The sequence below is a fragment of the Siphateles boraxobius genome, unplaced genomic scaffold (assembly GCF_051911475.1).
Source record: "Siphateles boraxobius isolate OS27281-9 unplaced genomic scaffold, OSU_SipBor_1 66, whole genome shotgun sequence".
In the NCBI taxonomy this organism is placed as follows: Eukaryota; Metazoa; Chordata; class Actinopteri; order Cypriniformes; family Leuciscidae; genus Siphateles; species Siphateles boraxobius.
In genome coordinates this window covers 6,605,236-6,629,928 of record NW_027509193.1, presented here as the reverse complement: position 1 = coordinate 6,629,928, position 24,693 = coordinate 6,605,236, and the positions used below count along the sequence as shown (strand labels likewise).

Sequence of the window (24,693 nt, the reverse complement as noted above, 5' to 3'; positions counted from 1 at the left end):
GGCATTATGAGAAATTATATAGAACTTAAAAAAATCCAAGAGGAACAAGAAGAGGTAGTACATCCAGTTAACAATTTCTTAACATCATTCATTTCCACTACAGGTGTCCCATTCAGATTCACAATATAAAACAAAAGCACCCAGTTCATGGCTGTCCTGTCTTAAGGGAAGCTCACACTATACAACTTTGGCTGGAATCTGCTGTTAGACAGATTTCCAAGGTCTGCAACAAAACCCCCGGAAAGCGGCCAAATCGGTGCTCTCTGCAGTCGCCGATGTTTGTTAGGTATGAGCAGGTCAGCAACGCGATCTGTGCCCGTCTCGAGGCACTGCGACATTTTCAAACCTGTTTGATATTATAGACACGTGATCTTGTAGTGTGTGCAATGCAACGACGAGGTGGAAGTAATCCAGCCAATAAAATAAAATTTTGCATTGTCACCAATCCAAACACAAAGAGCAAACTTAAAATGTATAAGTTTGGAATTGGTAAAAAAAAGCAAAGGAAAAAGGAGACGGCTCACTAACAGGATTACAGGAAAACAGGAAAGCTCATTGGTACCTGATGCTGTCAATCAGTTGCTGATGCTCCTCGGTGAGCAGTATTTCTGGAAGTGTGGACGCCAGCCCTTCAACATCCCTCTCGTTTGCATACTGCTTCAGCAAATCAAACAGCCTCTCTTTCACCTCAGGCTCCTCCCCTAAAATCTCCTCAACCTATACAAATTCAGAACAGACAATTTTACACACACTTTTTATACTGGGGTTTGAAACGCTGTTGAACATAGAACTAACTTTTGGGGGTTAGAGTTTAACTATTTTGACATGGCTTCAGGACTGACCTTCTTGTTGAACTCCAGAGCTTTGTGCTTGCGGTCATGCCTCAGGATGTCTCCGCTCTGATAAGTCTCCTTCATGCTGTTGCTGGTGCGTTTCTGCCAGCGGTTAATACGGAGCACGCCGAGACGCAGCGTACGTCCCTGAGAGGCCTTGATCATGGCCGCCGCCGTCTCGTGCTGTTTCACTGGAATCCCATTCACCTCCATCACGTAGTCCCCTGCTCGCAGTCCACTCCGGCCGGCTGGAGAGTTGGGCATGCAGTTCTCCACCAGCAGGGGACTGTCTCCCACTATGGTGAAGCCAAAACGACCATCAGGCCCTGGGGCAATGTCCAGCTGTGGTGGTAAGTTTTTGCAAAGGGAAAAGAAGACAGATCTGAATTCTCTTTTAGACAACAATCGTACATCCATCTATCTATCTATCTATCTATCTATCCATCCCTCCATCCATCCATCCATCCATCCATCCATCCAATATCTGTCTGTCCATCCATCCATCCATCCATCCATCCAACATCTGTCTGTCCATCCATCCATCTGTACATCCAAGGCTGGAAATGACTAAAATTCACCGGGGGGACTCTGTTTTTTGGTTTTGGTTTTATTTTTAATGACTCTTCAGATGTACTCAAAAATAAAATATTTTATAAACTATTGTATAATAATGTTTCCTCCAAACTATATTTTCTTTATTATCTATTGAGAGAACAACATATACAAATCCCTTAATTTCCCTAAAAATTTTTTTAAACAATATAAACTGGAACGCCGTCCCCCCTCGTAATTCACTCCCTAGACTTCGTCCCCCGCGTTACCCACCCATTTCCAGCCCTGTGTCCATCCATCCATCCATCCATCCATCCAGCTGTCGTCCATCTATCCATCCATCCATCCGTCCATCCATCCATCTGTCGTCCATCCATCCATCCATCCGTCCATCCATCCATCTGTCCGTCCGTCCATCCATCTGTCTGTCTGGCCATCCATCCATCCATCCGTCTGTCGTCCATCTATCCATCCATCCATCCGTCCATCCATCCATCTGTCGTCCATCCATCCATCCATCCGTCCATCCATCCATCTGTCCGTCCGTCCATCCATCTGTCTGTCTGGCCATCCATCCATCCATCCGTCCATCCATCCATCCATCTGTCTGGCCATCCATCCATACATCCGTCCATCCATCCATCCATCCATTCATCCGTCCGTCCATCCATCCATCCATCTGTCTGTCTGTTCCTTCGTCCATCCATCCATCAATCCATCAGTCCGTCCATACATCCATCTGTCTGTCTGTCCATCCGTCCATCCATCTGTCCATCCATCCATCTATCCATCCATCTATCCATCCATCCATCCATCCATCCATCCATCTGTCCGTCCATTTCCTTATTAACACTAAAATATAGCATTTATAAAAAAAAACTGACCTGTTCAATTCTAGACACGACTCCGATGCTGGGAGGCACAGTCTTGAGGGTCTGAGCCAGAGCGACGAGAGCTTTGGTGCTGAGAGAGGAGACGTTCTGCCCATCGATCTCCAGAACCTGGTCACCTGGCTGCAGCCCGGCCATGTAAGCACTGCTGCCCTCCACCACAGAGAGGATGTAACTGGGTCCATCTCCACCCAGCTTAAAGCCAAAGTCCTCTGGCCAACCCTGGTTATTTGCTGGAAGGCCCAGTTCTGGAAAAAGTCAATAAATTATGTATATGAACAGAACAAATGAACAGAACATCCCTGAACAAATGGGAGGCGGGGGGGGGGGGGGGGGGGGGGGGCAATATCAAAAGTAGGAATCAGTGTGTGGTGTGTACAACAGCTGATTTAAGTCCTACAGTGCATCTCATCCTCATGGACCAAAGAAGATCTGCCAGTTCTTGTAGTGAGATGTTACTACAGTGCACACTTCCACCAAGACATCTTCAAGTTCTCATATTCATATGCTTACATGTGGATCAGCTGTCCTTTCTAGAAATATCTCTTTAGTGTCCTACATTGTACCTGAGTCTTCTGCCTGTAAACTGTTAGTGTCTAATGGACTGTTCCACTGGGGCATGTGCAGTAATTGTTTTTACTTTATTGTACAAGCATGTATAAACATAATTTAAATCCTTTCAAATAAAGAGATGTAAAGCTCAATATTACCTTTAGAATACATTATCTTGAAAAAGGGACATAAACACACACACACATAAAAATACTCAACAATAAATCTAAAGTAAAATAAAAAAATATATAGAATTCTAACTTTAAAAATGTTCACACCAAAAGACATCTATCCAGATTAAGTAAATGAATCAAATAAAATGTTGGAAAACTGCCAAAATCAACACATCTTTTCAAATCAAATCTATACGCCCTTGCTTCTAAAATATCAGAACTTTTCAGTTCATTTGATTTGTGTGACCTAATAAAACATGAAAAAAAGAAGGTCAAGCAAATTACTTTACGCACCAATATTCAGTGGGAATTCTCTCAGCACGTTAGGGTTTGGATCTGTGGAAGTGAAGAGAAACATTCATTTGTGCATATATATGTATGCATGATATATTACCATATTATATAAGGTAAAATGGCATTACAAGTATTATCTACACTCTGGAGAAAAAAAAGATATTAATTTATAAATATAGATAATATAGTAGTGCATCTAAACTATTTAATAAAACATATGCTCTTTAATATAGTATCTAAAATATAAGAATATTTTTCTCAGGTAATGACTCAAAGGCATATGACTATGGCACTGCAGTCACCGCCCTACAGAGATCCATGTTTTACTTTAGGAACTTACAGAAATCTTTGGAGGCACTGCGGGATCCCGATCGGCTTTGGCGAAGAGAGAAACGACCCTTCTGGCTCTTCAAAAATCTTCTCATCATGATTTCTGGGTCTTCTGAACGGTATTGAAGTCAAGCTCTACGAGGTCACCTCAGGTCAGGTCATCGCCCTCCTCAACAAGTCACTGCTCCATTTTTACCAAAAAAGCCTTCGGTGAAGGAACTGATCGAGCAGGTTTAGCCTCCATCGAGGATCCTTCGATGAAGATATCAGTCCAGTGTAGATCAAGAGAGCGCTGTCAAGCTCTCTGCAGCCGTGGCTCTACATCTCCACTAAGTTGGTCCAGTCCTAACCCTCATGCAGAGCACCGAGCAGAAATCTAGGACAAGCTAGCTGGGTCTTTTAATGATTCTTTTGCAAGAAAAAGGTACAGTGAAGCCCCATTTTTCTATAAATACCTCCCTCTCCCTTTCTCTCCCTCTCTCTCTCTCTGTGTGTGATGCTGGTGGTTTGGGCCCTCTCTCAGGGCTGAGGACTGACCCAGAAACTGCCTGTCAGAGCAGCAAAGGATGGCGCTCCGATTAGAGATCCTCAGAGATGCTGTGGTACAGTTAGATATAGTCTGGTACATTTAACTCCAATTTCCCGTCTGAATCTGATCCATTCTTCCAACTGTTCCTTATGCAGCACAAAAAACGGTCTCAGAACAGCAGGATTGGTTAACCTCCAACACTGCAATAAGAGGCATGATTTAATATGATATTAATAGCACTTACAGCATGACGTCAGAAAGTAATGAGGAGATCTGTGGCACTTGGGGCTGGTAACCAGGTGGTTGCTGGTTTGACCTCCGCTAAGAAAAAGCAACAGCACATCACAATTGTGCCCTTAACCTCAAGTTGTAAGGAAGTAATTAAAGTGCAGTGAAGTACTTTGTTTACTTTCATGTAAATAAATGTACTCCAATTACCTTTGAATTCTCCCGAAACATTTGAACAAATATTTAAACTAAAATAAATAAACTAACCTAAAATAAAATAAAAAACAAAAGAACAATATAATATATACAAAATTTATGCAAAACAAAAAATTACATTTAAAAAATAAATAAAATAAACAAATTTATAAAATTAACAAAACAAAAGCAAAGTAAATTCAAAACAAAAGCAAAGTAAATTCAAAACAAAATAATTTAATATATACATTTTAAACAAAAACAATATATAAAACTATATAAAACAAAAAGAAACAAAAAATACAATCTAAACAAAACAAAAATAAATAACAAAATTAAAAAACAAAAGCCAAGAAAAATACCTAAATTTATACATTTTAAACAAAACAAAAATAGTTTAGAAAACAAAACAAAAATAAACAATCTATTAAATGTAAACAAAACAATTAATAAAAACTAAACTAAAATTAACAAAAGTCAAGTAAAATCAAAACAAAAATATATACATTTGAAATAAAACTAAAATAAACAAAAGCTGAGTAAAATCAAAACAAAAATAACTTAATATATAAAACTTAAACAAAACAAATATACAAAACAAAAATAAATAAAATGTAAATAAAATAATAAATAAATAAAACTAAAATAAACTAAACAAAAGTCAAGTAAAATCAAAACAACCAAATATATACATTTTATACAAAACAAAAATAATATATAAAACTAAAAGAAAAAGAAATCTATAAAATTTAAACAAAAAAAAAGTTCATTAAATAAAAACAAAAAAAATAAAATTCTAAATGTAAACAAAAAAACTAAATTAAATAAAACAAAGTAAAATAAAAGAATAAAATGAAAATATCGTATTACAATAACGAGAATGTACAAGATTATTGTGCTTTATTGTCAAAATAAATATTAACGGCCCTTTATATATATATATATATATATATATTTATATATATATATATATAAATAAATAATATATATATATATATATATATATAAATAAAATAAAAAAATGTATATATATATATATATATATATAACAAAAGGCATACTTGCTGGCTATAATGGAGAGATAACAGTAATATGATGTGTGTTAAAAGGCATTTGATTTTAAAAGATGACCCTCGATAATCCTATTTAATATCACTCTAAAACATGTCAAACCAGAGGGTTTTTCAACGGATCAGTAGCGAGTCAGGTCAGGGATTCAATTATAGCAGGAAATAAAACACAGATGTCATTATATATGGGCATATGTGAAGGCCTGGAGGGGCAAAGCACTGCGCAAGTGCGCATGTGCAGTGATGAGCTGATGAGGAGGAGGACAAGTAGAGTCAAGGTGACCAAAGCTTCATCATGCACCCGATCTGCCAGAATGAAGCGTCTAAAGCTACATCTATCTATCGCTTAGTGAAAGAACAGAGTGGATGTGAAAAATACACCAACCTCATACAGTAGGCTACTTGCCAAATCTCAAGACGACAGAAGCCATGCGGGCTTGTAGACTGAAACATGCAGTGTATATCAATCAATCAGTCAGTCACAAGTTCAATGTTTTGAGCTTTCTATTCATAAAAAGGAACAATGTATCCACAAAAATATGATGCAGCATAACCGTTTTTATTTTGATCAAATAAATGCAGCCTTGGTGAGCATAGGAGACCTCTTTCAAAAAACATATACAAATCTTACCGACCCAAACATTTGAATGGTGGTGTACTAAGTTTGTAAACATTTAGTTCACAATATTGGGTATTGGGACTGGACAGATGTATATTTATAGCCGAATTGTGTCACTTCTCTTCCACAAGCATCGGTGAACGTCTTCCACAGGTCAAACAGAGAGTCCCATCCCAAACTCACGTCATTGCCAATGTTGCTGCGTCCAGCCGGTCAGACAAATCTGACCTGGAAAAGAAGAAAGTATTTTTTAACATTGAAAAATGACACACTTTGCGACAGCTGCCATTGGGCATTCCTTATTCTTGAGCCCTTGAGTCAGCTGAATTAAAAGAGGTAACTTTCCTCCGCCTTTGCTATAAGCAAGGACTAAAATAAGGCAGTTTAATATGAATTAATATTGGTTCTGGAATATATTAAAAAAGTTGATTTTAAAATAAAAAAAATTTCCCCAACGGCCCTAATGGACGTCCAAATATTGTAATTATTTTTAATTACGTCCAAAATTACAGTAATGCACTTATTGGCCCTCATTTATCAAAAGTGCGTACACCAAATTTCCAGCGTACACCTGGCGTACACCCAAAACCACGGTGACTTTGATATTTATCAATATGGACGTTGGCGTACGGCACGCTCAATATACGCCAGGTCAGGAGGTGGTGTATATGTACGCACGTTTTGAGTTAGTGCGGAAATGCGCAGAAAAACAATTCCTAACACCACAAAACGCACTGACAAACTAAAAGATATGAGGAGCTCTTTTCCAAAACGCGATAAACGCCATTTTAAAAAATAAATTTGTATTTTATTTCTATTAATAAACTAGTGTTGTGTCTGCAAAGATGAAATTGATGATCACCATCTCTGTAGTGAACGCGCCTATAGAGAGAGTAGCCTATTTCTTTTCGTTTATAATTGTTTCGTTTAAAGACATTTCAAGCTTTCTTTATAGATATATTTCTCATGTCTGTGAGGCATATACTGAGTTTCGGTTAATTTGTGATGAGATGCGCTCCAGTTCACGTGCAATGCAAGGGACCGCGTCCGCGCCTCCATGTCATGACTCATGATTATATTGTCTGCTATTTGCTTCTTATTTATTAAATCCAGGCAATTGGTTGATGAAAAAAATATTAAAATTAAGATACAATTTATACAAAACGAAATTCACTTTAAAGAAAGGCTTTCTACAAAACAAAACTTAATTAAGTGGCCAAAATCATGTCTGAGCATGTCTCCAGATATATTGCGCATCCTATCTTAGCCTATGTTCACTTTTCATAATCAACATAGATGGGGAAAAAATAACATTATTATTTTTTAACAAATATGAAACTAAATGCACTTAGTTAATGGCTACAACACGTAGCCTAATAGTAGGCCTGAATATTGTTATTACTTTTTCAAGTTCAGCACGAATTACTATTAGCCTAAATGTGTTACTAAATGATTTGAATGTATTTTTAACATTGTTGTATTTAAGGACTGTATTTGTGTGTTATTTTTAAATTATTTGTTTTATGTGGTGGACAATATTGGAACGTGACATTTGGAAATATTTATTTTATTTTTACTATTTAATTTATTTTACTATTTATTTTGTTTGGCTTTTATTTATTTCATGCAGTTGCACTTATTTAATTTATATTAATTTATAGTATGAGTCCCTGATTATATGTTGCATGTTCTCTTCTTGTTGTTTTTGTTGTTTTTTTAGACAAAAATGGATGGATTTATAGCGTTTTGAAAAAAAATATACAATTAACTTTGAATTTATCATCAACAATATTGTTGTTTGATTTAATAATTTTTCATGATGGTGATGGTCTCGATCTCCACGTCGGAGAAGTGTCTCCTCTTTGCCATCTTCCGTGTGTCCATGGCGTAAAATGAGGGCGTGGGGGAAGCGGATACTTGAATATATAGGGGCGTGTTATTCTAATGACGATCGTTTTCAGCCGCAGGATTTATCAAGGGCAGGTATTGCGTACACCTGGATTACAAAGGTACGCACAGCTTCATAAATCAGGCGGTGAGAGGAGTGTAAGCATAATCTTACGCCAACATATACGCCCGTTTCTACGCAAGAATGATAAATGAGGGCAATTATGAGCATAAACATACAAATATACCTTTAACCACTTATTATTCAACTTATTAAACAGTGAATTATACATGTTAACATTACCAGTGTGATTTTAAAAAAGCTTACTAACCTTGACTGGCCAAAATCATATCCAATTTTTCAACTCCTGCTGGAATATGAACTTTGAAAAATCAGAAAGGCACCGTCTCCATGTGCAGGTACTAAATCAGAAAACTGAAAGTTTATTGAAAATTATTCTATTGAAAAAGAACATATTTAGCTCTTTTCTGATTTTAGACACTCCAGAAAGCCTTGTCCCGTAGGCATTTTATAATGTTTTTAATCAGCTGGGGGATGAAATATTGCCAGAGATGCTGTTTATCTGAAAGCTTAACATGCTTGTTGTGCACAGAATATTTATTTTAGGAGACGACTGTGCAAATTGTGCATTACTAAATATGCAAACTGATCAATGACTGAAAAAATACAGAGGTGCATAAAAATATATTTCATATTTTGTACTTTCACTCCCTGCCAGTTGTTGTATTGGTGGAAACATGTTATGTTACACATTCATGATGAGTAGTTGATAGTCATTTATGATTTATGCCATTCAGCAGGAGAGAAATGTTGGTATGGCGGCATCACTGCCATGAAATCTTGGTGTGTAATATCTGTTATCAAATGAATAGAACAGAAACATGGTTTTACAGTCCATTGAAAATGCCAGAGTTCATAGGTAGAACGTGCAGCTCGAAACCCGAACACAAAGTTTTTGTATCCATCAGGCCTTACACATGCAGTGTAAAACATGTGGAATTAAGTCTCACAGAGAACGGAAATGCAACACCACCACTGTTAAAAGATATTAACTTAACGAAACCTGCGTCTTAGACTACTACCACAGTCTGGATTTCCATTTCGTCAGGTGAAGCAATGACATACTGCTCCTCTTGCTCGATTGGCTCAATGTTCTCGGCTGTTACCATTGTAACTGTGGTGTGGGGCGTCTCCATGGCGCCCTCTGTTGTCGTGGTAAGGATGGTGCCATCGCTAATGGCATTTGCAAGTGTCATTGCCACCTGTTCGGTCAAACTCTCTGGTGTGGCGATTGTGATGGTGTCTCCGCAGTCCGAGATGCCGGGCGTTTCGTTGGCAGCCACGTTACGCACGATGATCTGGTGGCCTCCGTGTGATTGGCTCACGATTTGCTGCACCACCTTCATGATGTGGCTGTCCATCTGAAGTCAGACACATTGAGCAATGTGGTTACCTCTATTTGGTTCATAAAGCCCCTTTTTTAAACCTTGCTAATATTTGCTTTAAGTTGACATTGACAAAAGTGAAAAATGACCTGCTGCTGACTGTCTTGAATTATTGCCAGCTCCTCCCCTTGAGCTGCTTCCTCAACTGGTGCCTGCAAAAACATGAGGCAAAATCTGTATTGTTAACAAAATTATAGTGATTATATTGCAACAACTAATGTCTCAACGGATACGTTTTTAGATAAATATTTGGCCATCGATTTTATTAATTATAAAAATATTATTAACCATACACTACCGTTCAAAGGTTTGAGGCCAGTATGATTTATAATTTTTTTTTTTAAAGACATAACTAGTTTTATTCAGTAAGGACGCATTAAACTGAAAATGTATCAAAGGTGATAGTAATGTGACAAATAATTCCCATTTCAAATAAATGCTGTTCTTTTTAACTCTATTCTTTAAAGAATACTTGATAAATTTGAATCATGGTGTCCATAAAAATACGAAGCAGCACAACTGTTTTCAACATTGATAATATTAATAATAATCAGAAATGTTTCTTGAGCATCAAATCATCATGTTAGAATGATTTTTGAAGGATCATGTGACACTTAAGACTGGAGTAATGATGCTGAAAATTCAGCTTTGCCAACACATAAATAAATTATATTTTAAAAATAGTTACATAGAAAACAGTTGTTTTAAATTGTAATAATTTTTCACAATATTACTGTTTCTACTGCATTTTTGATCAAACAAATTTAGTCTTAGTGAGCATAAGAGACTTCTTTCAAAAACAATTTAAAAATCTTACAGATTCCAAACTTTTGTTGTGTACATAATGGTGAAAATCATATATATTGCCGGTAAACATGTAATGACTCGAAAATATAAGGAAACTAATTCAAATTAAAACAAAAGGCATCAAATTGGTTGGATTTTCATTAAAATCTTATACACATTAGATGTCACAGCAAGCATACCGACGCATTTACCCCTATGATGTATTCCTGAGTGTCGGCCACTACTGAGGAGAACTCCACCAGCACAGCATGAGGGTCGTCTGATACGATAGTGGTGGAGACGTTCTCAGCCGTTCCCTCCTGCTCATCAGAGCTCCCTGCATGTTCAGAGTCCTTCTGCTGCGTAGCGAAACAGCCTCCTGACCACACGCACGCAAACATACAGTCATTACCAAAGACAACTGTCAAGGGCCTTACACACCAAGAAAGATAACACTGTTTACTATAAGCACACACTACAGTTTTGTCATCAGGTGCTTTAAATGCTCTATAAAGCAGGATGGGCTCTGATTGGCTGTCAATGTTTTGATCATTAATCAGCTGGAAAAAAACGCTTTGATAGTGATCATAACAATGTCGTTCCTCTGTGTCGTTATCGTTGATGGGTGAACTAATTTTAAAACGATATCTTTAGTTATTATCCTTGGTGTGAATGGGTCTTAATGATGTCTATAAATAGCTTAAACGAGTCTCTCAAGTGTCCTCATGTTTTAGAGAAAATTTATTTTTTCCATCTCATCAGCCTCTGATAAGTCTAAAAGGCACAGTACGCGATTTCTGAGAAAAACTGTTGATATTTGTAATCAATCCAAACAAACACCCCCCACCACCCCAAAATGCTCAAACACACAATGCAAGAGTGGATGTGAAACATAGCAAAAACACTCACGTATGGAACAGAAACAACTCAACCTTGGCGTCTATTTTCAGGCCTTCCTGTTTCGTTCTTCCCTGCACTGGAAAGCTTTTCAAATATTAACACGGGTCCTAAAGCTCTTGTCTGATCATAGCCCTTCTTTCCCACTGATATTCCTCTGACTTTTTCTCTTTTGTAATGTCTCTTAATCATCTCTCTTTCTACAGTCTTTATTCAAACCTCCCTCTTGCTCACTCTCTCTCTCCTCCCCCATCATGAGTGGAAACGCCCCCTACTATTGATTGGCTCACTCTCCTCCCCCATCATGAATAGGCACGCCTCCTACTGCTGATTGGCTACCTCTCCTCCCCATCATGAGTGGAAACGCCCCCTACTATTGATTGGCTCATTCTCCTCCCCCATCATGAATGGGCACGCCTCCTTCTGCTGATTGGCTAACTCTCCTCCCCCATCATGAGTGGACACGCCCATACTGCTGATTGGCTAACTCTCCTCCCCATCATCAGTGGACACGCCCCCTAATGCTGATTGGCTACCTCTCCTACCCATCATCAGTGGACACGCCTCCTACTGCTGATTGGCTAACTCTCCTCCCCATCATGAGTGGACTTGCCTCCTACTGCTGATTGGCTAACTCTTCTCCCCCATCATGAGTGGACACGCCTCCTACTGCTGATTGGCTAACTCTCCTCCCCATCATGAGTGGGCACACCCCCTAGTGCTGATTGGCTAACTCTCCTCCCCATCATGAGTGGACACGCCTCCTACTGCTGATTGGCTAACTCTCCTCCCCATTATGAGTGGACACGCCTCCTACTGCTGATTGGCTGACTCTCCTCCCCATCATGAGTGGACACGCCTCCTACTGCTGATTGGCTAACTCTCCTCCCCATTATGATTGGACACGCCTCCTACTGCTGATTGGCTAACTCTCCTCCCCATCATGAGTGGACACGCCTCCTACTGCTGATTGGCTAACTCCACCCCCCCTTCCCCCCCCATCATGAGTGGGCACGCCCCCTACTGCTGATTGGCTAACTCTCCTCCCCATCATGAGTGGACATGCTCCCTACTGCTTATTGGCTAACTCTCCTCCCCATCATGATCAGACACGCCTCCTACGGGTGATTGGCTAACTCTCCTCCCCATCATGATTGGACATGCTCCCTACTGCTGATTGGCTAACTCTCCTCCCCATCATGAGTGGGCACGCCTTCTACTGCTGATTGGCCAACTCTCTCCTCCCCCATAATGAGTCGAAAAGCCCCTACTGCTGATTGGCTACAAGTGTGTTGTGCTGCACAGTCCGATCCACTTTCAATAGAATTTCTCAGAAATCACTCACTGCAACTTTAACAAAATACAAATGTGTGGCTCAAAAGGGTTTGAAATCCATTGTTTTTTTTACCATATCAGACAAATCATTTCAAGACATGAATAAAAATGAGTTTAATTCAACACAAAATAACAATATAAACACTTATGATATCCATAAAGACAATCTGCCCCTAAGAAATATTTATAGATTTAATATGCCAGAAAATTTTTATATTTATGCTGACCTTGTTTACTAGTTGTTGTCAAACATTCACTTCAGTATTGGTGCATTTTAATTCATTTGAATGGTTAATTAATAACAATTCTACATATTTACAAACCTTTAGCTCGCAGGTGGCGGTTCAGCGTTCCATGCTCAGCAAAGCCCCGCCCACATTTCGAGCACTTGAAGGGTTTCTCTCCCGTATGATGTCGGATGTGACGTACTAAAGCGCTTTTTTCCCGAAAGCCACGGGAGCAGTGCGTACACACGTAAGGCTTTTCGTCTGCATGAGTGCGATGGTGGACCTGCAGAGCATTCTGGAACACAACGGATATGAGTCGGCATGAAACGGAAGTTGTGATAGTCTTTTCTTCCCTATTGTGACGTTTATCTGAGCATAACGTCTTCTCGAAGAAGCAAAAATGTTGGGCGGAACTTAATTTTGTCCATCAGTAATTTATTCCTGCCACCGCGCCAGTAAATAATTCATAATAAATACTGCAATATTGCATAAAAAAAGAATTATCAATTTTAATTTTCATGATGACTTTACGGATGACACTAGCTATGTTTCCATCCACCTATTTTTATTTTCATTTTGGGATATAGCATAAAAAACACTGGATGGAAATTCCAAGATTGATGCAGATATATTTTTTTATCCGACAAGACATGAACAAACTAAGATAGAAACACATTTACAAGAAAAATCCCTTTATGCACAACAGAAAATGCACGTGACTTTGTTTGCCTCAACAGTGGATGTGATTGGATAACTGGACTTATCAGAGACTAATTTCATTCCACAGCACCGATCATTCGATCATTCTGAAACGTCTCAGCCAAAGTCTTTCATCAGAATTATTTGGTTTAATTCCCTCCCAGAAGCGTCTCAAACACCAGCATTCGAACACAAAGTAACATGTCAGTGTTTATTGTGTACTAAATTTTCATAATTTTATGATGTACTAAAAAAGAGCCACAGTTTCTTCCCTGATTGCAGCAACTTCCATTTTTATTACAGATATTTTGCGCCAATTTCCTTTGAAGTGACAATTTTGTTCTCTTGAACCCGAGATGGAAACGCTGCTTTAATCACAAATTTTTTATGCAACATTCTAATTTTGCACAAGTTAAACTCTGGATGGAAACATATCTCCTGTATAAACCCAAAGATCGTTTTTGCATATTGTTCTTCTGTGGTGTCTCACCTTGGTCTTGTAACTCTTGTCACAGAAGCTGCAATGGTAGGGCCTATCATCCGAATGAGCTCTCATGTGTTCCCTCACGTGTCCGATGGCTTTAAACTGTTTGCCGCACTCTCCGCATTTGTACCGCCGCTCGCTGACATGCGTCTCCATGTGTTTCTTCAGCACGTAGCCTGTCAGGAACTCCTTCTGACATGTTAAGCACTTAAAAGGCTTATAACCTGTGTGGATGGAAAAAATACACCTTTGAAAGGTTTCATAATTAGGTCCCACTTTATATTAAAGGGATAGTTCACCCAAAAATGAAAATTAGCCCATGATTTACCCACCCTTAAGACCTTCTTCTTTCAGACGAATACAATCGGAGTTATATTAAAAAATGTCCTGGCTCTTCCAAGCTTTATAATGGGAGTGAACGGCTGGAGAAAATTTGAAGCCCAAAAAAGTGCATCCATCCATTATAAAAGCAATCCAAATGGCTCCGTGGGGTTAATAAAGGCCTTCTGAAGTGAAGCCATGTGGTTGTGTAAGGAAAATACCCATATTTAAAATTTTATAAACTATAATCACTAGCTGCCGACAGACGGCCATACACATAGATTTACGGTGGACACTGGTCGCGAATTAGCCATTTTGAAAAGAAATGTCAGAGGATTTCTATATAATAGAAGAGGAGCTTCAGTTTGTTGCATAGCCCTATTTGTTTAACCCCTTGAGAGGCTTCTAAGCTTACCCTACTCCTGCATCCTACGTCATACATGCTTGTTGGATGTAACAGTTGGGCGAACTCTTGTGGCGCATGTCGACTTGCAAAGTATCTATACGGTCGTCTTGTGGAAGCTAGTTATTTTAGATTATAAAAGTAAGTAAAGTAAAGTTTGTTTATAGAGCGCTTTCCACAAATAAAAAACACAAAGTGCATAACAAAGTGCAACCAAAATAATAAAACAGTATACAATCAATAACCCAGTCAACTAAAAGCTTGTTTTATAACAGTGTTGATTCTTTTAAAAGGCAACTCAAGAAAGAGTCGGCCACACGGAGGGACGGGGCAGGGCCTTCCACAGTCTGGGGGCTACAGGCTGAAAGGACAGGTCTCCCCGGGTTTTATAACGAGTCTTTGGGACCATTAAAAGACTATGGCCTGAGGATCGAAGGGCCACGGACTGGGCAGTATGTGCATAACAAATCAGCAATGTATTGTGGGGCCTGACCATTTAAAGCTCTAAAAGTTAAAACTAATATTTTAAAATCAATACGAAATTTGATGGGTAGCCAGTGTAGGGAGGACAAAATGGGTGTGATGTGTGTCCTTCTGCCAGATCCTGTTAAAAGCCTTGCCACAGCATTTTGAACCATTTGAAGACGATTTAGAGCAGATTTGTTAAAAGAAGTAAAAAGTAATCTAAACGTGAAGAAATGAAAGCATGGATAACCATCTCAAGGTCAGAGTCTGATAAAATTGCCCTCAATTTTGCAATATTTCTTAGATGATAAAAACGATTTTTGACCAAAAGTCTAGAATGTGAGTCCAAAGAGATTGACTGGTCAAATCAGAAGCCAAGAGACTGGACAGTGGAGCTCAGAGAACCAAGGTGTAGAAGGATGGATGGGATTTTGTTGTCTGGGGCAACAATGATGGTTTCAGTCTTTTTCTAATTTAATTGGAGACAGTTACTAGCAAGCCACGATTTTACACAAGAAATACAATCCAATAAATCCGTTAGTTTGTGGAACTCAGATTCATTGAACAAGCAATACAACTGTATGTCATCAATATAAAAATGGTATGACACATTGTTAAAATGGCAAAAAAAAATTCCAAGAGGGCTAATGTACGGTAAAAACAAAAGCGGACTTAGGACATAGCCCTGGGGAACACTGTTCAAGAATGGAGTGGCTTCAGACAGTATAACATTTACCACCGGAAGCTAGTGATTATAGTTTATAAAGTTATAAATATGGGTATTTTTCATACAAAAACCCACGGCTCCGCTTCGGAAGGCCTTTATTAACCCCCCGGAGCTGTGTGGATTATTTTTATCATGGATGGATGCACTTTTTTGGCTTCAAATTTTCCCCAGCCATTCACTCCCATAATAAAGCTTGGATTATTTGAAAAATAGCCCGGACATTTTTTAATATAACTCTGGATGTATTCATCTGAAAGAAGAATGTAATGTATACCTAGGATGGCTTGAGGGTGAATAAATCAAGGGGTAATTTTCATTTTTGAAAATTGAACTAACATTTCAAAATGTGAACTAAATGTTCAAAATGTGAATGTGAACTAACATTTAAGTGTCTTTAACTACTATGAACTAAGATTTAGATTAATAAATTGATATAATGCACATATTGTGCAAATACATGTATTGTACTCATATTTATAAAATACCTGCATGTAATTACATCTGAGATTAATTTCTGTAATTACATCTATAATTACAATGTAAAGCCTTCCCTTACTTCCATTACTGCTCAAACCAAACCTAACCATGCCACCAAACATGTCCCCAACCTTACCTGTATCCCACCTCAATGGCAGTACAAGTGTTTGGCAAAATAAAATGTAAACATAGTAGTTAAAGACACCTAACATAAAGTGTGACTCATAATTAAATAATTAATACATGTAAGATTTAATAAGTAGGTTTGTGGGAAATGAATAAATTGCTTTTAAATGGGGCCTACCAACATGCCCTTTGACATGGACCCTCAGGTAGGCCAATGTCTTGAACATGCGCTCACAGTGAGGACATTTGTATAATTTTGACTCAACAGGTTCTCCATCCTTCACAGATGAATCCTACCATAGATAAAAAGAGTTTGTAGTCTCATTTGTGTTGTTCTGCAATTTTATTGTAATAAAACATGCCACCACGACCTTATGAACTCACCTGGGTCTCTTCGGACACGGTCTCCACACACTCTTCTGTCACCTGGATGTCAGTGAGTCTGGTCTCGGCCTCAGGAGACTGCAGGATGGCTTTAGGTGATCGGGCCTCTGTCTCTGTGGCTTCGGTCTCCAGGGCAATGCCAGAGTTGATGATGGCCTGGCAGATTAGATTTTCGGCTTCAGCCACAGTCGCACTTGGAGGCTGAGACACCACCTGTTACGGACAGAGCAGAGAACAGCCTTAAAAAGCAACTACTTCTGAATATATAACCATTCAAAAGTTTGGGGTGAATAAGAGTTTTTAATGCTTTTGAAAAAAAGAACTTGTGCTCACCAAGGTTGCATTTATGTGATTCAAAATAAAGTTATATTGTGGGATATTATTACAATTTAAAATTACTGTTTTCTATGTTAATCTGTTTTAAATTGTAATTTATTCCTGTGATATCAAAGCTGAATTTTCAGCATCATTAATCCAGTCTTCAGTGTAACATGATTCTTCAGAAATGCGTCCCATGATTCTTTGGTGAACAGAAAGTTCTGAACAGCATTATTTATTAAAAATGTCTTTACTGTCACATTTGATCAATTTAATGTGTCCTTGCTGAATAAAAGTACTAATTTCTTACTGACCCAGCCTTTTAAAAAATGCATAAATGCAAACATCTAAATTTTTCAGCGAGTCCATTTTTTCTTTGTTAAACCTATAAAGTAAATTTAAGTATTTGGGGTTTTAATTTAAAAACCAAATCATTGTAATAATGTCCATTTTAGCGATGTAACACTTTACAATAAGGTTCACTTTGTTAATATGCATTAAATACTGTTAACATTAGTTAATGATTTAGGCATCATTAACTACAAATAAAAAAAAGATCTCAATATTAATGCTAATTTATAAATATACTATTGTTCTTTGATGATTTATATTTGTTCAAAATACATTAATTTAAAATGCTAAACATGCGTATGTAGAAATGAACAACCAAGCATAATCTTTAACGTGGATCCTTGTCATATGCTTAAATATGAAAAAAGTAAAATTGCAGCTCCCCAAAATGCAATAACCGTTAATGCAAAATGTTTTTGTTTCAATTAGTGCAATTCAAAATGCTGTTTTTGCATAATATACTACATTTGTTAGTCTCAGACCTGTTGTACTTGTCCTACCACCTCGATCTGGATGATCTCCTGGCCGGCTTCCACCACTCTCAAAACAGGAATTTGCTCCTTCTCAGCTTCAGGATGTGACGGCTGAACTTCTAGAACGATACCCAACAGTGGCAGAATCAGAAAACCTCCCTTTTACAACAGTTGTCACATTAAAAACAAAACACTATTGTGACACGAACAAAGCAGCTAAAAATGTTGACCAACAACAACCATGTACTACAGATATTTTCAAACGACACCCTTCTATCACTGAAAAGGTCACTATGCAAAGCCATTGTGAGATGTAAATTACCTTTCTGAACTCCATCTTTGCTGACAAGTATCTCTTTACACTGACTGTAGCGAATCTTCTCAGTGCAAGGAGTGAGAGACTTCAGATGTCTGGTAAGAGCTCCGGACTCTCTGAACGCAAGTCCACACTGATTGCAGCGGTACGGACGCTCATCTACAAAAGAAAATTACATCATGATTTGATTCTCAAAAGACAACCTTGAAAACTTAAAGGAAACCTATTATACTTTACATTTTCAACTCTCTTTAGTGTGAAATGTCCCTGTTTGAGCATGAAAAAGGTCTACAAAGTTACTCCAAAGTCATATTCTCTATATAAGTGCGCACTAAGGCTGAGTATTGACCCAAATTTCACAATTCGATTCGATTTTGATTCGATTCAATATTGATTATTTTGGATATCAGGTAGGCTACAATACATGGCAAATTTTCTCAAGGAAAACAAATCTCTTAACTAATGCTGTAAACTATGGGAGTCAGTTGTAGACTACTAGGCTTCATTAGCCTACTATCATAGCCTACTAAACACTTTTTTTATAATAATAAAGTTATATGAAAAATAAACATTTAAATTGTGGCTTTCATAAAAACTTGCAAGATTTATTCAAACATGCATTAAATATTGAAGAACATTAAAAATAATAATGAATATGTTATATGGTGCATATATTTAGAAAATGCTAAATAATAATTTTTCTAGCCGACTAACGAGTTCATGGTCACTGGATATGTTTTTTCTGAGGTAAATGTGACGTTACATGACATTGTTTACAAGCTGTTTTACTGACGTCTTTCCACGGTTGAAACACTGATTGAGCGATTCCATGTATAATGATACGGATTTCGATAAGTTGTTTTTTTTAAACACACTTTCAGATGACAATTCATTCATCTTTATTTTGCGCTATAACTGGTATTATTAAGGCAGAAGAGAAGATCATGTGCAACATATCATTAGTAACAAAGCACAAAGATTATCGCGATTTATTGGATGGGATGCGCACTACAATGTTCCATTCATTCATCAACTGAAAACAGGATGACTAGCCTAATCGATTCTTGAAATTTAAGAATCGATATCGATTCATAAAAATGAGAATCGATTAAAATCGAGAAATAGATACTTTTTACCCAGCCCTAGTGCGCACTGTTTCTGAACTCCCTGAAACGCCTCTATCGTAGTCTTGGGTTTTCTTCCATCACATTGTCCCTCATTTTAAATAATTCCTGCCCAAAGCATATGCAAATTAAAGGGGCGGGGCCTGGTTGAGTTAGTTAGTAGTGTTGAAACTCGCGGTTATGATAAGGGACGTGACATTTCCCAAACACGCTCAAAGTGGTTGACCAATCACAACACACTGATCCAGCCGACCAATCAGAGCGCACTGTGCTTTTCAGAAGGAGGAGCTTCATAGAGACAGGAACTAAACAGAGCATTACTGACAGACTGGGAAGGGAGGTGCTGCAAAATTCAAGAATAAAAACCTATTCTACAAGACCACAAATACAAAATCAAGACTTCAAAAAGGGCATGATATGGCCTCTTTAAACAGACGCTATATAACTGTCACTACCTAGTATAGTCCAATATAATGGACTATAGATTTACCTGTGTGTCGACGCTTGTGTCGGATCAACGAACCCTTGGTCCTAAACGCAGTCTCACATATTTCACACTTAAAATCCTTCTGATCGGTGTGCGTGAACATGTGAGTTCTCAGAATATTTGTCTAAGGGACATAGAAATGGATAAATTTTACAACTGAAGTGAGTTTTAGTTGCATACTCACAAATATGACACATAGCAGTATTTAAATGCATAAAAAGTCAATCAAATATTGTACCGTTTTAAAGGTCTTATCACATATCTCACAGATGTATCGTCCCTCTGTGTTTAACTTCCAAACCACTTTTGCAGGACTGGGACTGTCATCCTCGCTTGCAGAGCAGCTTCTCTTTTTTCCTCCAGCTGCCGCCTTTTTACCCGTCTTGTCTAAAAGAACAAAGCAACTACATTTAGTACTCAAACAAAGACAGATGGATTGGTAAATTACATTAAATTCAGCCCCAAATGATCCCACTGTAATCATACTGTATTTAACTATGGAGAGCAGATGTCTTGTTTGGCTTTGGACGATCCTGTATTTAAGACAAATTCAAATAAGTTGGGACATCATGGAAAGGACCTGTCCCGTTAAAATTGGGCTTCTGCCCCCCACCATTAAAAAAAAAAATCAATATTTGAATTACTTTAATAACAAAAAGTGCAGTACCTGCACTGGACGTTCCCGCTTCATCAGATGAACAATCATTTTCACTTATTTTCACCTCAATGGAAGCACCTTCATTAGGGACAACATTTGTCTGAGGGAGGAGACACAGATATATCCTACAATGACCTCAAGGTACAATTTTACATTTACAGATTCTTGAGTCTTGGATTACTTTTCAAAATATAGGGTCAGTAAGATTATTTTTTTTAAATGTTTTAGAAACATCTAATATGAGGATTTGATGCTCAAGAAACATTTCTGATTATGCTAGCAGTGCTAGCATAATCAGCTGTGCTGATGCTATGCTGATTATGATAGCAGTTGTGCTGCTTAAAGTTACCCCTATTATGATATTAGTATTTTAGATTCATTGGGTTTAGGTTTACATGCGTCCAAGATGAAAAAAACAAATAAATAAGCTTTGATTTTGGTCTGATTGGTCAGATGGCTCAGTCTGTTGTGATTGGTCTACTCTGCTCTGCTCGGTCAAATGACCGAATCTGTTAAGAATGGTCTATCGGGAAACGCTAATTTCCATATCTGAATTTCAGCTCCAGATCTTCCTCTGTGCTTGTCGCACAGTGATACGAACAGTAATGATGTTGTCAGGTTTCCCAATCCAATTCCAGAGCGAGTCCTCATCCTTCTGAAGTGCATGTAAAGTGGATTCGCAGTTCTGAGAACAGCATCTTCTCGACGTTTCGACAACAAGAACCAAACTCTTCCGTTTTGCGGGCGGGTCATAATAGACATCGTTTGCAAGTAGCCAATGAAGACAATAGGCAGGCATAATGCCAATTCGTTACATTGTTACGTACTGTATGTAACAGGGAGTGAGACTGGAATTGCGGACGACTCGTTTCAGCAGTTCAGAATCAATTCTTTCGTTTAGGAAACGATAACTTTATTTGTCATGCACTTTGATCTTTAAAACTTTGTAGACCTTTTACATTCTCAAACAGCTATATTACACACTACATGGAAGGTAATATCCGAAAAAGCACAATAGGGGCACTTTCATATTTTTGTAAGATCCGTAATACGTTTTTAAGGATTCTTTGAAGAATATAAAATTTAAAAGAACAGCATTTATTTGAAATAGAAATCTTTGTAGCATTACGTCTTTACTGTCACTTTGAACAAATATGTCCGCTGAAGAGTAAAAGTAGTAATTTCTTTCAAAAATAAAATCTAGGCTAACTGATCCCAAACTTTGAACATGTATGTGTATCAATGTGTGACAAATATGGCATGTTTGTACATGGCATATGCATTTAATGTACAATATGTTGATGAATACAAGTCACAAAGCTTCCCAGAAATTACTACTCGTTTTGCTGGTTTATATGGTCAATCTCAGGGAGATTTTCCCCAACAAGAAATATGTACAGTAAAGTCACTCAGGATGTGAAAGTATCCACTCAATCAGGAACGATAACAATGACACACAAACCTGATGGTCTTGCAGAGGACGCTTGCAGTTCCTGTTGAGTTTATGTTGGATGAAAGCATCCAGAGCAGAAAACTCCTCCAGACATCTGCCACATTTATGAATATCCTCATCTGACAGAGAAAACAAACACACTGACCTAACTTCAATTTGACAGATCATGCATATTGTGAAATGATCTGTGCAAAGTTAAACAATAAATGAATTAAACGATTATTTACTGATCTAAAATAATCACATTTTCACACAGCTGTGGCATAATGTTTTGCTTCTAAAAAAGTTTTTAAAGGCAAAATAAATATATTTATAAAATATAAATTTAATAATAAATAATTAAATATCATTTATTAATTGTGCATTTAGGACATAAAATGCTAGCAAGAAAGACAAAGCGATTTTATTTTATTAATATATAAAAAGTAATTTCCATCACAGAATGCTATTCAACAAAAAGCATAATTTAAGGTGCAACTGACTTTGTTGTGGAAATGGCCATTGTGTTTTAAGAGTGTTGGTGTTCTTTTATATAAAAATTTACATGATGAAAAGTGTCTACTGCCTTGCAGTTTTAATATCAGTCTTTACAGATTCAGCAAGAACATGGATGAGCTGTTAGATCTTCTTCATCCAATACAGTACGATGCTAAGCAGCATTAGCAGCCTAAACATCATGCTAAAAAATAACATTGCAGCTAATGGAGACTCTGCTAGCGTGACTGAACGACCCAAAGTCAGGCCCACACATTTAATCGTTTTTACTATGTGATTGTGTCCCGTAACACTTGCTCTACCTTCGTCTCCAAGAGTGGTTTGGATGGTGATGATGTTGCTATGCTCCGTTTGGTCGGTAACTGTTGCTGCCGTATTATTATTTTCTTCAGTCATGTCGTTCCAGACCTCCGTCTCTGTCGCAACGCTTCAGCAAGGAAAACATGGCGGATTTACGACCTCGTAGTCATAACAACAAAAGGGCGGAGAGTTGGGCGAGTTGAGCGTGAGCGAGCAGCACGTCATAGTAAATTCAAAATAAAGGCGCGCTCACTCAACCGACCAGGGTTCAGCGATTGGTAACATTATTACATATTGCTGTTTATTAAGTATTTTATTTATAATATATGTGGCCCTGGATGACAAAACCAGTCTTATGGGTCATTTTTTTTAAATTGAGATGTATACATCACATGAAAGCTGAATAAATAAGCGTTCCATTGGTGTATGGTTTGTTAGGATATGACAATATTCGGTCGATATAACGTTACAACTATTTGAAAATATGGAATCTGTGGGTGCAGAAAAATCGAAACATTGAGAAAATCGCCTTTAAACTTGTTCATTTATGTTCGCGCTTGTGCTGCATTCACTCACAAAAATAAATGTTTTATACATTTATGGTAGGAAATTTACAAAATATCTTCATGGAACATGATCTTTACTTAATATCCTAATGATTTTTGGCATAAAAGAAAAATTGATAATTTTGACCCATACAATGTATTGTTGGCTATTCCCACAAATATACCCGTGCTACTTAAGACTGGTTTTGTGATCCAGGGTCACATATAGTTATATTTGATACGTATGTTAATCGTAATTTCATGTGTTCCATCCCAGGCATCTTTTCTCTCAGGCCTATTCATAACTGTGGATATGTAACGTTAGCCTTAGTGAGTCAAAAATGTATATGAAATTTGTACGACGTTTGTTTTTATTGTGTTTCTGTGAAGCACCGTGGTCAGCAGTAATGCTGTTTTAAGGTGCTATATAAATAAAAGTGACCTTGACCTATAGTAGCCTACATTTATTTTTGACTTTTTCTGCCTTAAAGAGATAGTTTATAGTTTGTCATCATTTACTCACTCTCATGTTGTTCCAAACCTGTATGAATTTCTTTCCTCTGTTTAAGTAAAAATACATTTGGAAGAATATTGGTAAACCAGACTGTTGACCCTGGCACCCATTGACTTCCATAGTAGTTTTTTTTCCTACTATGGTAGTCAATGTGTGTTGTTGTCAACTGTCTGGTTTACCAACATTCTTCAAAATATCCTCTTCTGTGTTCAACAGAGGAAAGAAAACTCATACAGGTTTGGAACAACATGAGGGGAGAGTAAATTATGACTCATTTTTCCCTTTAATGTCCCAAGTTTTATCAGCCACAAACAAATATTACAATGTTCGGTCCGAACTCAAAAACACAACAGTAAATTTTGATATAGCTTATTAAGTAAATATTCTTATTGAACAGTAAATTGTCTTAAGGACTATGATTATCTATTACACTGTCTGTCACACAACAGTGTCATATTTGTGATGTTAAACTTGAGAACTTTGAAAATAGAAGTGAAATATTAGTTTCCTTCATACTTTAACATGATCACAGAGATAAGTAACAACGCAATGCGACAGCATATTTTCTTGCATGATTATCATACATTTTTACACTGACTTTCATTCACAACTCTCAGACAGAGACAGAAAAATATTTTTTACTGGCCCTATAGGCTACTCTGTGGAATGTAGCCTATAGAGTCTAAATACTGGAAGCATAGAAACTATT

The 24,693-nt window shown here is 37.6% G+C and overlaps 2 protein-coding genes across 11 annotated transcripts in view; both read right to left on the bottom strand.

Annotated features, from left to right (window-relative positions):
• grid2ipa (glutamate receptor, ionotropic, delta 2 (Grid2) interacting protein, a) overlaps nucleotides 1–4,047 on the bottom strand; it is a 31,948-nt gene extending 27,901 nt beyond the window's left edge. The window contains exons 1-5 of one of the 3 annotated variants that reach the window (XM_077211869.1): nucleotides 3,635–4,047; nucleotides 3,295–3,336; nucleotides 2,270–2,523; nucleotides 843–1,175; nucleotides 563–717 (exon numbers count right to left, since the gene is read on the bottom strand). In XM_077211869.1, coding sequence (XP_077067984.1) covers nucleotides 563–717; nucleotides 843–1,175; nucleotides 2,270–2,523; nucleotides 3,295–3,336; nucleotides 3,635–3,722 — 872 coding nt within the window. In that variant the 5' untranslated portion in view covers nucleotides 3,723–4,047. The remainder of the gene's footprint in view (nucleotides 1–562; nucleotides 718–842; nucleotides 1,176–2,269; nucleotides 2,524–3,294; nucleotides 3,337–3,634) is intronic. The other 2 variants (XM_077211868.1, XM_077211866.1) reach the window with 2 other exon arrangements.
• Nucleotides 4,048–8,567: 4,520 nt separating this feature from the next.
• On the bottom strand, nucleotides 8,568–23,125 carry e4f1 (E4F transcription factor 1). 8 transcript variants are annotated; one of them, XM_077211856.1, is made up of 14 exons: nucleotides 22,928–23,125; nucleotides 22,140–22,270; nucleotides 20,687–20,777; nucleotides 20,258–20,406; nucleotides 20,023–20,143; nucleotides 18,415–18,567; nucleotides 18,102–18,211; nucleotides 16,951–17,163; nucleotides 16,745–16,859; nucleotides 14,054–14,271; nucleotides 12,961–13,159; nucleotides 10,606–10,784; nucleotides 9,709–9,771; nucleotides 8,568–9,595 (listed from the first exon to the last, which is right to left on the bottom strand). In XM_077211856.1, exons 1-14 carry the CDS (start codon nucleotides 23,019–23,021, stop codon nucleotides 9,245–9,247), a joined length of 2,187 nt encoding a protein of 728 aa, XP_077067971.1. In that variant the 5' UTR covers nucleotides 23,022–23,125; the 3' UTR covers nucleotides 8,568–9,244. The 8 variants fall into 8 exon arrangements, with proteins under 8 accessions (XP_077067971.1, XP_077067975.1, XP_077067977.1 ...); XM_077211860.1 differs by having other exon boundaries at nucleotides 18,123–18,211; XM_077211862.1 differs by having other exon boundaries at nucleotides 10,618–10,784; nucleotides 18,123–18,211.
• Nucleotides 23,126–24,693: the final 1,568 nt, after the last annotated feature.